This window comes from Aquarana catesbeiana, linkage group LG08 (assembly GCF_042186555.1).
Source record: "Aquarana catesbeiana isolate 2022-GZ linkage group LG08, ASM4218655v1, whole genome shotgun sequence".
In the NCBI taxonomy this organism is placed as follows: Eukaryota; Metazoa; Chordata; class Amphibia; order Anura; family Ranidae; genus Aquarana; species Aquarana catesbeiana.
Window position 1 is genome coordinate 305,350,575 of NC_133331.1, and position 14,155 is coordinate 305,364,729.

The 14,155-nt window shown below is 41.9% G+C and overlaps 1 protein-coding gene across 1 annotated transcript in view; it reads right to left on the reverse strand.

Annotated features, from left to right (window-relative positions):
• Window positions 1-13,899, reverse strand: part of LOC141105166 (uncharacterized) — a 31,581-nt gene extending 17,682 nt beyond the window's left edge. Inside the window, 7 exon segments of the mRNA XM_073595057.1 lie at window positions 1,488-1,492; window positions 10,090-11,627; window positions 12,460-12,601; window positions 12,727-12,876; window positions 12,990-13,087; window positions 13,203-13,307; window positions 13,501-13,899. Of these exon segments, the coding sequence (XP_073451158.1) occupies window positions 1,488-1,492; window positions 10,090-11,627; window positions 12,460-12,601; window positions 12,727-12,876; window positions 12,990-13,087; window positions 13,203-13,287 (2,018 nt within the window). The 5' untranslated portion in view covers window positions 13,288-13,307; window positions 13,501-13,899.
• Window positions 13,900-14,155: the final 256 nt, after the last annotated feature.

Sequence of the window (14,155 nt, forward strand, 5' to 3'; positions counted from 1 at the left end):
GCTATGTAAATTGTTGGTGCTATATAAATCCTGTATAATAATAATAATTTCATTTTTATTATGTTCTAATGTTCTAGCGTTTTTTTTTTTAATTTTGGGGGGGATTTTTAAAAATGTTTCTGGATTTTCTTTTTCCGCAGTCAGTTAGTCTTCCAATAAGATGATTGTTTGATCGTATTAAAGGTTTGGATGAATTTGAATATCCATTTCAGTTGAATTGGGTGGTTGGGTTGAAATACAGACATGTGGAAGTGGTCCGTTTCCTCAATAAAGGGTTCCTCTGCAAACCATTACCAGTTCCGCTTTCTCCGCTATAAACGTTTTGGATGTGATGTTGTGCGTTAGCCTCCAATCCCAGTTGTCCCCTTCTGAGGGGAAATGCATCGGGTGGAGACAGCGGTGACATCAGGACACGCTGTCTGTTCTGCAGGCGGCCGCGCTGACACTATTGTGTGTGCTTTTAACCAAGATTTTTCTCTGTAAGTGCAATTTCCTTTTGTTGTTAAAATTTTTTATTGGTAATTCGCTATGAGTCCTCCTTTCTTATTTCACTACCCTGTGGAATGGGAGCATGTGACCACATGGAACTGCTGAGTGGCAGCTGTGTGGAGTGGTGCTTATCCCAGCGGTTGTGTTCTCATTTGTGCACTTGATTCTTTTGGATCTGGTAAGAGGCCATTTTTTACTTTGGGAGCACGGCGGTGATGCACTGATCATTGAAGACTTTGCACTTCATGTACTGCACCTTTTAAGTAGATGTGGGACATTATTGATTTTTTCACTATTTAATTTTTATATATATTTCTTGCTGATGAACAGCGGACTTTTATGAGTAATATTTTGGTTACTTTTTCTCAAAGTTTTTTTTTTCTTTTTGATTACGTGTTTTTTTGCACTATGATATTGCACTTGCACTTTACATATGTTGCAATGGGATCCTCTTAGGGTGATATGAGATGTTTTACAAACAATTGTCACTTTGAGTGAATGTCATTCACTCTCTGTTTGTATTGAGACAGAGCACCTTCACTTTGTCTTTTATTCACTAATATCCTGGTATTTAAGGATTTTACAGTATCTCACAAAAGTGAGTACACCCCTCACATTTTTGCAAATATTTTCATGTGACAACAATGAAGAAATGACGCTTTGCTACAATGTAAAGTAGTGAGTGTACAGCTTGTATAACAGTGTAAATTTGCTGTTCCCCTAAAATAACTCATCACACAGCCATTATTTGTCTAAAATGCTGGCAACAAAAGTGAGTACACCCCTAAGTGAAAATGTCCAAATTGGGCCCAAAGTGTCAATATTTTGTGTGGCCACCTTTAATTTCCAGCACTGCCTTAACCCTCTTGGACATGGAGGTCACCAGAGCTTCACAGGTTGCCACTGGAGTCCTCTTCCCCTCCTCCATGACGACATCACGGAGCTGGTGGATGTTAGAGACCTTGCGCTTCTCCACCTTCTGTTTGAGGATGCCCCACAGATGCTCTATAGGGTTTAGGTCTGGAGACATGCTTGGCCAGTCCATCACCTTTACCCTCAGCTTCTTTAGCAAGGCAGTGGTCATCTTGGAGGTGTGTTTGGGGTGGTTATCATGTTGGAATACTGCCCTGCGGTCCAGTCTCCGAAGGGAGGGGATCATGCTCTGGTTCAGTATGTCACAGTACATGTTGGCATTCATGGTTCCCTCAATGATCTGTAGCTCCCCAGTGCCGGCAGCACTCATGCAGCCCCAGACCATGACACTCCCACCACCATGCTTGACTGTAGACAAGACACACTTGTCTTTGTTCTCCTCACCTGGTTGCCGCCACACACGCTGGACACCATCTGAACCAAGTAAGTTTATCTTGGTCTCATCAGACCACAGGACATGGTTCCAGTAATCCATGTCCTTAGTCTGCTTGTCTTCAGCAAACTGTTTGCGGGCTTTCTTGTGCATCATCTTTAGAAGAGGCTTCCTTCTGGGACAACAGCCATGCAGACCAATTTGATTCAGTGTGCAGCTTTTGGTCTGAGCACTGACAGGCTGACCCCCCACCCCTTCAACCTCTACAGCAATGCTGGCAGCACTCATACGTCTATTTCCCAAAGACAACCTCTGGATATGACGCTGAGCACGTGACCTCAACTTCTTTGGTCGACCATGGCAAGGCCTGTTCTTTAAGGTCATCAAAGAGGACAAGGGGGCACTCTTTAAGTCTGGAGGAAAAGAGATTTCATCTCCAAATATGAAAAGATTTCTTCACAGTAAGAACTGTGCAAAATGTGGAATAGACTCCCTCCAGAGGTGGTTTTGGCCAGCTCAGTAGATTGTTTTAAAAAAAGGCCTGGATTCTTTCCTAAATGTATATAATATAATTGGATACTAACATTTATAGGTAAAGTTGATCCAGGGAATATCTGATTGCCTTTTGGGGGATCAGGAAGGAATTTTTTCCCCCTTCTGGAGCAAATTGGATCATGCTTTGGTGGAGATTTTTGCCTTCCTTTGTGGGTATAAGATTGTGTATATGGGATTGTATGGTTTTTTTTGTTTTTTTCCCCTTTTATTGGTTGAACTAGATGGACTTGTGTCTTTTTTTTCAACTAGACTAACTATTTATAACAACAAGGTGTAGCAAAAGCAGAGAGATAGTTTTGTGTTTTTATTGAATTTTACATCTATTATACATATATTTCTCAGGCTAAAATCAAATTATGCGATTTAATGCTATAAATCACCGACCACCACCGCCACTAAGTCTCCTGAACTAGCTGCTCCCCCTGTTTGGCAGAAGTTCCACCACACACCTGCAAGGCCTCATATTGTCGTGGCCCAGACCCAGTCCCTGGGAAGCTCAATTCTAGAGTGGGCCCTGAGTAATGGTCCTTACCACTAAGAAGGGCAGACCAAAGGCATGAAGTCACCCCTTCAACAGAACCTCCGGCCACTAAGTCTCCTGAACTAGCTGCTCCTCTTTCTGCTTTGCAGAAGTTCCATCAAAACACCTGCGATGCCTCACATATTCGTGGTCCAAACCAGGCTCCTGGGAAGCTCCATTCTGCAGTGAGCCCTGAGATAGGGTCCTTACCACTGAGAAGGGCAGACCAAATGCATAAAGTCTGGGGTGGACCTACTTATTTACCGCTTGTGTTTCCATATATGCCTTTTGATGACCGATATCATGTGAGTGTATTCCCTTTTTTATTCAATACATTTTTTATACTTACGGTATCACGCTATGTGAGTTTCCATTTGCCTTTGCAAGGTTTGTGATCACCCCATCTGAGTTCTTCATTCGGAGTATTATCCACAAGTTGATGCCCGAGAATATCTGTACCAAGTCATCGTGGTTGTTCAAGCAGGCGCATCTCTCCAGCTAGCTGGTTATAAGCTTTTACGACTTGGGTGGCATAAGCCTTTCCAAGTCATCGACATCTGGTGAGCCCCCTTACGATTACTGGTGGTGGCTTACCTATCTTTTCAATCTCTTCTAAGTGATGTCTGATAAACATGCCTCTGGATTTGTGTGATCGTCCTCTTCAAATTTTGGACTTTTCTTTAACTAGTGACACCTTTTGGATTTCTGTGTGATTGGACATTTTGTGTCCTAGTGTGGCCCATCTTCCTTTTTATTTTCACTATTCACATTTTTATTCCTTTAAGACACTATAGTAATTTATCGTGCATTTATAAAATAGCTTTCAAGGTATATTGTCACATCTCTCTATTGACACTTATGATTATCACTGTTTGTATGATGAGATATTTAATCCATTATTGATCTAATGGTCTATTTATAATTTATAGCGCTACACTTTACTTTTTACATTTTGTTGCTTTGGTCTATAGCTGTGTTGGCTGCTATTCACATTTTCTACATAGCGCTGTAATTTTTCTTCTATTTTTACAAAGTCACCCCTTCAACAGAACCTCCGTCACCGGCCACCACCGCCACACCACTCTCCTGAACTAGATGCTCCTCCTGTTTTGCAGAAATCCCATTCCTCTACTTGTTTGACTACCAGCATATTTATACACATAATTCTTCATTAGCATTTACTTGATTCCTTAGTATAGTGACCAGACCAGGCATTGTTGAATGAACAGAACTCTTTTACTGAAGTTGTCATTTTTGCACTTATGGATACAGGTCTTAAATGGTTCAGTAGTATAACACTGAATATAATGGCTATTGCAAAACTCCTTCATCAAAGATTACCCACTCTTTAATCGCAACATAAACTGAGGTTTCAGCTGTGGCAGTGGTGTGTGTACCTCGAGCTATGACACTTCCCAAAGGGATGGCTATTCAGTCTCTCCTTATTTCCATGCTCAGGTCCCCAAAAATGGATAAAATCTCTCCGCTTAGTAACGACTACATTGCTACATGTGTGGGCTTCCTCCGTGCTGTTAGAAATCACGGGGCCCCATACAAATGATATTTTCATTAAAAAAAACAATAAAATCATTATTAGTGGGCAGCAGGGGGAATCCTATCCTTGACAGTGAAGGGGATCGGTGGGCAATTGCAGGAACCGATCCCTTGTGTGTCTCTCCCTGCAGCAGCTAAAAGCCAATGGGAGGGAAAGAAGGAGAAGCCAGCTTTTAGCTGCTGCAGGGAGAGGCACCTAGGGTATCAATTCCTCTAATTCCCCCGCCCCTCCTGCTTTACCAATCACCCCCTCTACTGTCCATATTTCCCTGCTGCACGGGGCCCCCCTGCTTGCCTGGGTCCCGTACAGGACAACTGGTGCTACCCCCTTATCAGCAGCCCCAACAACCCCTACTGAGCATTTGCAGTAGTGGTGTCACTTATCTACAGCACAGGAACCTACATTAATCCACAGCACCTTCTTTTTTTTCCAATCCTCGACATTTTCCACCATGATTGCAATTGGAAAAACAAACTGCACACGCCCCCCAATGTTGTGTGTGATTTAACTGAACTTTGCAGGTTAGGTCTCCTACATACAGCCCTTCAAAATCATGGAATTCTACCCACTTAAAGCTTTCATACATGCAGTCCTGGGACCCAGGGCGAGGATGCGGAACTGCGCCCCCCGCGCTGCTCATGAGTGCTGTAGAATGTATGTACTGCCCTGCGCAGTTGGCATGGAATGTGCAATGTGCAACCAATTGTTTGCTTTATGGTTGCCTTCCACTGGAGTGTTCATGTGGTGAGAAGGGTGCTCCCCAATTGCTGCACCTGGGGTGGATTCCCCTCTTGCCCACTCCTTGTCCCTGCATACGTGTACAGAATGATTTTAGAGATGTAATATGTATGTGAACCTGCAACTATGGAGGAAATGTGACCTTCATTTTATGTCATGTATTTATTTTTTGTATGAGATTAGCCACTTTCATACTGGGCCATTGTCATATGACATCCGCAGGAGCACTTTGCCATCCTGGGTGGGCGTCATATGACGTCCTCTGCTTCTGGCCACTCCTGCAGGCCCGCAGCGTGGCGATCGGGAATGAGGCGTGTCCCTCGGACACAGCCCATCTAGAGTTGCCACCTCATTTCTTTAAACCCGAACACACATAAATTACACAGGTTCTGTGGCTAATTTAATGCAGATAAGGCACCAAGTGAGTTTAGTTACCACCTTAATCAGCCACAGAACCTGTGTAATTAATATGTGTTTCTGATTTAAAGGGATGAGGTGGCAACCCTAAGCCCATCCCAGATCAATGTAAAGAGCCAATAAAAATCGGCACTTTACCCACTTTGTCCAATCACAGCTGGCCAGATGCACTGTCCTCGGCAGAGCGGCGATTGGGGATGAGGCTTGTCACCCTGACACAGCCCAGCCCTGATCGCGGTAAAGAGCCAATGGAATTGGCTCTTTACCACGTGACCGACTGTGTGCAATCACAGCCAGTCACAGAATGTCAACAAACCGCGTGTAACGAGCTGTTACCAGGTTCCCTTCTTCACACACTGTTCGTGTGTGAGGAGGAGATTGCAGCCCATCAGAGTACCTAAGTACCTGTCACCAGCCCATCAGAGTACCCGAGTATCTGTCACCAGCCCATCAGATTACCTGAGTACATGTCACCAGCCCATCAGAGTGTGGGTAATTCCATTGTCCTGGTGCTCCAGGACCTTCAAAAGTGTGATAGGAAGGAATGAAATGAGATGTGTAATTTATGCTCCTAGAACGCCTGAAGGTACTACTTCAATGTTGGACCTCTCTATGTGGCCAGGCTGTGTAAAAGTCTCACACATGTGGTATCACCATACTCGGGATGAGTAGCAGAATGTATTTTGTGGTGTAATTTTTGCTATGTACATGCTACGTGTTAGAAATATCTTATAAATTGACAACTTTGTGTAAAAAAAATAAGTTTTCATTTTCTTTCCATGTTTTCCAAAGACTTGTGTAAAAAAATAAACCTTTCAAAAGCCTCATAGAATATACGTTGGGGTGTTGGCTTTCCAAAATGGGGTCATTTTGTGGGTAATTCCATTGTCCTGGTGCTCCAGGGCCTTCAAAAGTGTGATAGGTTGTTAGGAAATTTTATGTGTAATTTATGCTCCTAGAACGCCTGATGGTGCTCCCTGCATGTTGGGCCTCTCTTTGTGGCCAGGCTGTGTAAAAGTCTCACACATGTGGTATCGCCATACTCAGGACGAGTAGCAGAATGTATTTGGGGTGTAATTTTTGCTATGTACATGCTATATGTTAGAAATATCCTATATATTGACCACTTTCAGTAAAAAAAAAATACATTTTCATTTTCTTTCCACGTTTTCCAAAGACTTGTGGAAAAAAATTAACTGCTGAAAAGACTCATTATGCCTTATAGAATATACCTTGGGGTGTTGGCTTTCCAAAATGGGGTCATTTTGTGGGTAATTCAATTGTCCTGGTGCTCCAGGGCCTTCAAATGTGTAATAGGTCATTAGGAAATTTTATGTGCAATTTATGCTCCTAGAACACCTGATGGTGCTCCCTGCATGTTGGACCTCTCTATGTGGCCAGGCTGTGTAAAAGTCTCCCACATGTGGTATCGCCATACTCGGGAGGCGCACCAGAATGTATTTTGGGGTGTAATTAGAAGTATGAATATGCTGTGTCTGAGAAATGTTTAATTTCCCCAAGAATTGTGGGAAAGAATTACAACTTCAAAAAACTCACCATGCCTCTTACTAAATACCTTGGAATGTCTACTTTGCAAAAAGGGGTCATTTCGGGGGCATTTGTACTTTCCTGACATTTTAGAGCCTCAAGAAATGAGATCATCAGGTGTGATCAATTTTCAATGATTGGCACCATAGCTTGTAGACTCTATAACTTTCACAAAGACCAAATAATATCCACTAATTTGGGTTATTTTTTTTACCAAAGATATGTAGCAGTATAAATTTTGGCCCAAACTTATGAACAAAAATGACTTATTTGCCAAATTTTATCATAGAAACTAGAAAAAAGTGTTTTTTTTTTTTGGTCAAAATTTTTTTCACTTATGTCGCAAAAAATAAAAAACCCCATTGGTGATTAAATACCACCAAAAAAAACCTCTATTTGTGTGAAAAAAATGCTAAAAATGTTGTTTGGGTACAGTGTAGCATGACTGAGTAATTGTCATTCAAAGTGCGAGAGCGCTGAAAGCTGAAAATTGGTCTGGGCAGGAAGTGTGTATAAGTGCCCGGTATTGAAGCGGTTAATATCATTATCAATACACAATGGACTCATTTCTCTATTATCATACAGATTATATTTTAGCTAAAGAATGAAACAAATGTAATGAAAAACAACAGTTTGATTTTAATAGTATGTATACATTTAGTATTTATATATTCAAATATTTATAATTATTAAAAAATCAAACGAATGGAAAACAAACTTAAGATTTATGAACATGGGTGTATTTGCATACGGTATTTGCCCACATGGGGATGGACAGGTGTTCCGTGGCACTTTAAATTTTAAAAGGGAGCACTTTAAATTTTGTTTTTATTACTTATTTTATGCACAATTTTTAATTTTTTTTACACTTTTTTTGCACTGACTTTATTGCTATCACAAGGGATGAACAACATCCCTTGTGACAGCATGGGCCATAATAGGTCCTCTTTATCTAATAGACCCCCAAATCTCTCCTCTGGCCCTCCCATGCAGCCGATCAGAGATCGGTCCGATCGGCTACTTTCCTGGCCGCTGGCGGCCAGGTAAACGAAGGGGCGGAACCGTAAGTGACAAACTACTTGACGCTTCGGGTTTCCAGGGTTACAGAGAAAGGGGAACGACGTCAGTTCCTCTCTCTCTGAACAGGGCAGCCACCACCGCCGGCCTCTTCGCTCCAAGCCTCGGCGATGGGACCGAAGAGCCCGGGAGAGGCGGCAGCGGCGAGACGGGGGACCGGGGGGTGGTATCCCATTTCACCATCCCCAGAAATGATCGAGTGTCTAATTAGACACTCAGATCACTTCTGCAAGAAAGAGAATCTCTGCCTGAAAAGAATGATACCAGTATGATGCCTGTAGGTGCACCCACCATCCCGGTATAACCACTCAAACCCGAGGACGTACAGGTACGTACCATGGGAAGGAAGTAGTTAATATGATATACTTTCCTATCTATTTACTAATGCCAGTAGCACGAGTATTAAAAAAAAATCAATGTTGATTGGGAGAGTGAAGTTCCACTTTAATCCATGTCTTTATGGACCTTGCTTTGGCAGTAGTCATCAACCCTGCCCTAAGGGCCCACTAACAGGCCAGGTTTGCAGGATAACTGAAATACATCACAGGTGATACCATTTGCTGCTCAGTGATTGCAGTATTCTAGTCTGCATCTCCCCAAGGTAATACATAAAACCTGGCCTGTTAGTGGGCCCTGAGGGCAAGGTTGATGACCACTGGATTATGGTGTTTGGTTGTTTTTCAGGGGTTGGGTTTGGCCCCTTAGTTCCAGTGAAGGGAACTCTTAAGACATCAGCATACCAAGACATTTTGGACAATTTCATGCTCCCAACGTTGTGGGAAAAGTTGGGAAATGGCCCCTTCCTGTTCCAACATGACTGCCCACCAGTGCACAAAGCAAGGTCCATAAAGACATGGATGAGCGAGTTTGGGGTGGAGGAACTTGACTGCCCTTCATAGTCCTGACCTCAACCCAATAGAACACCTTTGGGATGAATTAGAGCAGAGACTGCGAGCCAGGCCTTCTCGTCCACCATCAGTGCCTGACCTTACAAATGGGCTTCTGGAAGAATGGTCAAACATTCCTATAGACACACACCTAAACCTTCTGGACGGCCTTCCCAGAAGAGTTGAAGCTGTTATAGCTGCAAAGGGTGGGCCAACTCAATATTGAACCCTACGGACTAAGACTGGGATGCCATTAAAGTTCATGTGCTTGTAAAGGCAGGTGTCCCAATACTTTTGGCAATATAGTGTATATTTCTATCCCCCTTGGTGGGAGTGGAGATGAGAGCACAAAGCCGTGTTCACAGTCTGAGATGTTTCTCGGGGTTGCAGTTCTTCTGAGCTCCACAAGGTGGTGATCTCACTTATACCAAGACAGGAAGTCTCTATAGAAGACAGGAAGTGAAGGCAGGAGACCCAATACTTTTTAAGTAATATAGTATGTGAGCTTTTCTCCAACTGACCACCAATGGGCAATTTTCATGGTGCTGTCGGTGTAAATATTGGACTAGCTCAGTACTATTTCATATGAGATCCGTGTTCCTATAATTTATTCCTTATGGGTTTATACCGATCACACCGCACCCCTAAAAACTAAAACATTCTTACTGTACCCCCATGTACTGTGATGTGCTTTGTACACCACTTGGGACTATCTGACCCCCTCCCTAGGAGAATCTGAGGCTCGTAGGGTAACATTTGTTCTCTTGGTATGTCCCATCATCAGAGTCTCCAAGAAATAGAAGAAGACAAGGGAAGACTCGCTCCATCAAACTCCACCTAGAAATGAAATATCACTTTCCCGGGATGTACCCCTTTTGAAAAACGATTTCCTGTCCTCCAGATGTTCTATGGACTCAACAGTTTGAAGAATGAAGGATTTCCCGCACTCTGAACATGGATAGGGACGCTCACCTGTGTGAATTCTCTGACGTTCAGCAAGTTCTCCTTCCTGAGTAAAAGCTTTCCCGCACTATGAACAAAAGAAAGGATGCTCACCAGTGTGAGTACTCTGGTGTACAAAAAGTCTTTCTTTTTTAAAGAAACCTTCCCCGCACTCCAAACAAGGGAAAGGACGCTCTCTGGTGTGAATTTTCTGGTGTTTAGTAAGATTTCCTTTTTTAAGGAAACGTTTCCCGCACTCTGAGCAAGGGAAAGGACGCTCACCCGTGTGAATTTTCAGGTGTTCAACAAGTTCTCTTTTACGACTAAAACATTTCCCGCACTCTGAACATGAAAAAGGACGCTCACCCGTGTGAATTACCTGATGTCCAAGAAGATGTTTTTTTTCAATGAAACATTTCCCGCACTCTGAACATAAATAAGGACGCTCTCCTGTGTGAGTTCGGTAGTGTATAATAAGGGATTCTTTTTTAAGGAAAGTTTTCCCGCACTCTGAACAAGAGAAAGGACGCTCACCGGTGTGAATTCTATGATGTGCAATAAGTACTTCTTTTTTAAGGAAACTTTTCCCGCACTCTGAACAAGGGAAAGGACGCTCACCTGTGTGATTTCTCTGGTGTATAGTGAGGGTTTCTTTTTTAAGGAAAGCTTTCCCGCACTCTGAACAAGAGAAAGGACGCTCGCCCGTATGAATTATTTGATGGGAAACCAGGACTGATTTCTGAATGAAACATTTCCCGCACTCTGAACATGGATAGGGACGCTCACCTGTGTGAATTCTCTGGTGTACAATAAGTTGCCTTTTCTGAATGAAAGATTTCCCGCACTCTGAACATGGATAGGGACGCTCACCGGTGTGAATTTTCTGGTGCATACGAAGGTTTCTGTTATCAGTGAAACATTTCCCGCACTCTGAACATGAATAGGGACGCTCACCGGTGTGAATTTTCTGGTGCTTACGAAGGTTTCTGTTATCAGTGAAAGATTTCCCGCACTCTGAACATGACAATGAACGCTCTCCTGTGTGAACCCTCTTATGGCTTGAAGAAGATATCTGGGGATTGGATGGATCTGGTGATCTGTGAGAACTTGGAAGGACATCTGAAGTCATAGTATGGGATTTATCAGAAGGTTCCCCAGGATTAGAAGGATCCATTGATCTTAGATGGACATCTGAAGTCATAGTATGGGATTTATCAGAAGGTTCCTCAGGATTAGAAGGATCCATTGATCTTAGATGGACATCTGAAGTCATAGTATGGGATTTATCAGAAGGTTCCTCAGGATTAGAAGGATCCATTGATCTTAGATGGACATCTGAAGTCATAGTATGGGATTTATCAGAAGGTTCCTCAGGATTAGAAGGATCCATTGATCTTAGATGGACATCTGAAGTCATAGTATGGGATTTATCAGAAGGTTCCTCAGGATTAGAAGGATCTGCGGATCTTGTCAACCAGTAAGTGTTCACTTTCGGAGAATATTGTGGAATGTCAGTATCTTCTGCCTTACAATCTGGAGATATAATAAGATGTCCCTCCGATGTATTTATATTCCAGAAACACCGTCCATCTGCTGGAAAGCAATATTTAATATAAGTCATATCTGTTCTCATACATCTTGTATTCAGAAGTCATATGTATACACTGGGCAAGATGGTCAGAGAGAGAAAACAAACTACAAGGGTGAAAAGAAAATGTGAAAAAAACTAAACTAAATAATGTAACCAACAAATGGCAGTTAGATTCCCGGAGTAATCATCTAGGTAAGGAAAACTCCCAACTACGGCGGCCCATGTTTGAGAGCCTCACAATAAGTACAACAGGGTCACATGCAGCCCTCAAGTTCTACATTGTCTCTGATACATCAGTTGGATAAAGATAAGGAATTGTAGATAAAGTCTTTACATGTTGTACAGTATCTCCTCCTCATTTGTTGGGAACATGACATTATATTGAGGAATGGAGATGGACCTTTCATATGGTGTACAGTATCTCCTCCTCATTTGTTGGGAACATGACATTATATTGAGGAATGGAGATGGACCTTTCATATGGTGTACAGTATCTCCTCCTCATTTGTTGGGAACATGACGTTATATTGAGGAATGGAGATGGACCTTTCATAGTCTTCCACAGGAACTTGTTCTAGCAGACTGGAAGAGCTTCTTTAGTTTGTAAGAATCATTTTAGAATGTTGATCTGGGGACTTATTTGCCTTTTGGAACAAAAAAGGAACACTGTTAACATAATAAATTATGGCTTTTCTGTCCTCCTCTGGATCAGCTGCTACTTTGGATATTTTTTTTACTCAGTGGACATATGGTATATTTTAATCCATGTAACTACATGCTTTATGCTTAGATAAGTAGAAAATGAACTTTCTTCATTTAGTGCTTATGACTTACTTGTGTCCACATGTAGAGAGAATTTCTCCGGTTTACTTCCCATAATCATCTCCCCCTCCTCCATAGACTGCTGATCTCCACTCACCAACCTCTCTTCTTCTTCCTCTTTATGCTCAACTTTGATGTCTTTCCGTTCTTCATTCTAAATTCCAGAGATGATAAAATATAACACCTGGAAACACTGCGGCCAATAATAACAGATGACATAGAAGAATGTCCTCTTATAGAATTATTTTTGAGTTTTTCGCCCAGTCCCATCTATAGTACCTGATCATTCTCTATATAGTGGTGATCTTCCCATGTAGAATCCCGGGAATACAGAGGACAACCCTCCTCCATAGACTGCTGATCTCCACTCACCAACGTCTCTTCTTCTTCCTCTTTAACCTTAACTTTAATGCCTTTTAGTTTTTCACTCTAAACCCCCCAAAATTAAAGAATACATTTGTAAAAAGAAGCAAGAGATGACATATAGGAATGTTACCCCATACCGCAAATATTTTTAGGCCTACATGCTCAGTCCCACCTACTTGATCATGCTGGAGGATGGTGTGACCTTGCTGTGTGGAATCCCGGGAATACAGAGGACGGGGACATCTCTCTGGTGGGTTCTCATTACTGGATCCATCTGTAGGAAACACACACACTGACTGAATACATTGTTTCTAGGTGTTTATCAGATGATGGGGATCTAGGTGGACCCTCCGTACTGCTCTCTACTTTACAATAAAGTCTCCTCTTACCCGGTGATGTGAGGGGTGGCTGATTGTCCATCATGACGTCCTTGTAGAGATCCTTGTGTCCTTCTAAATACTCCCACTCCTCCATGGAGAAATAGACAGTGACACCTCAGAAAAATCAGGAGATATAATTAGGATGTATCCAGTCCATAAACCAGAGGCTCTGGATGGACAGTTGGATAAATGGTACTATATTTAGGTTGGAGATGTACTATAAACAGACATCACAGTGAATATGGAGGAAGAGGATGGACATGACGGGGGGGTTTCCGGGTATAAATAGAAAATAATATCTTATTACCTCTGCCAGCTCTAACGTCTCCTCTCCTCCTTCTCCAGACTGACCTCTGACCTCTGACCTCGGAACTTCCTGTCTGTAGGGCTTCAATTCTGTTCTTTGTTTGGTATCATCTCGCTGCTCGGCATTCCCCGAACAAAAAGTGAGATTACCACCTTGTGGAAATTTTTATTAATGCAGCCTATTTTATTTATTTATTATTATTATTATTATTTATTTATTTAATTATATATTTTTTTAATATAAATTGACAGCTTCTTTTTGGTGCATTCTTAATTTTTTGCATATTTTACTCCTGAGTGGATACTTGACAAATGAAAAGTTATAATAAAAAATATAAATAAATGAAATATATGTGAATAAATATGCAGCACTGAAATAAATAGGGTTTTTTCATTTTTTTTTATTCCCCCTACTTAAATATAAATATATGTTCCTATAATGGGTTATTCTGATAATATTAATGGTGATATTAGGAATAATATTAGCTATAATAATATAAAGAGGCAAACCAAAAAAAAAAAACAACATAAATGTAAGCATACATATGTTATATATATTACCAAAAGTATTGGGACTCTGTGCAGGCCAATCAAGTTCCTCCACCCCAAACTCGATCATCCATGTCTTTATGGACCTTGCTTTGTGCACTGGTAAT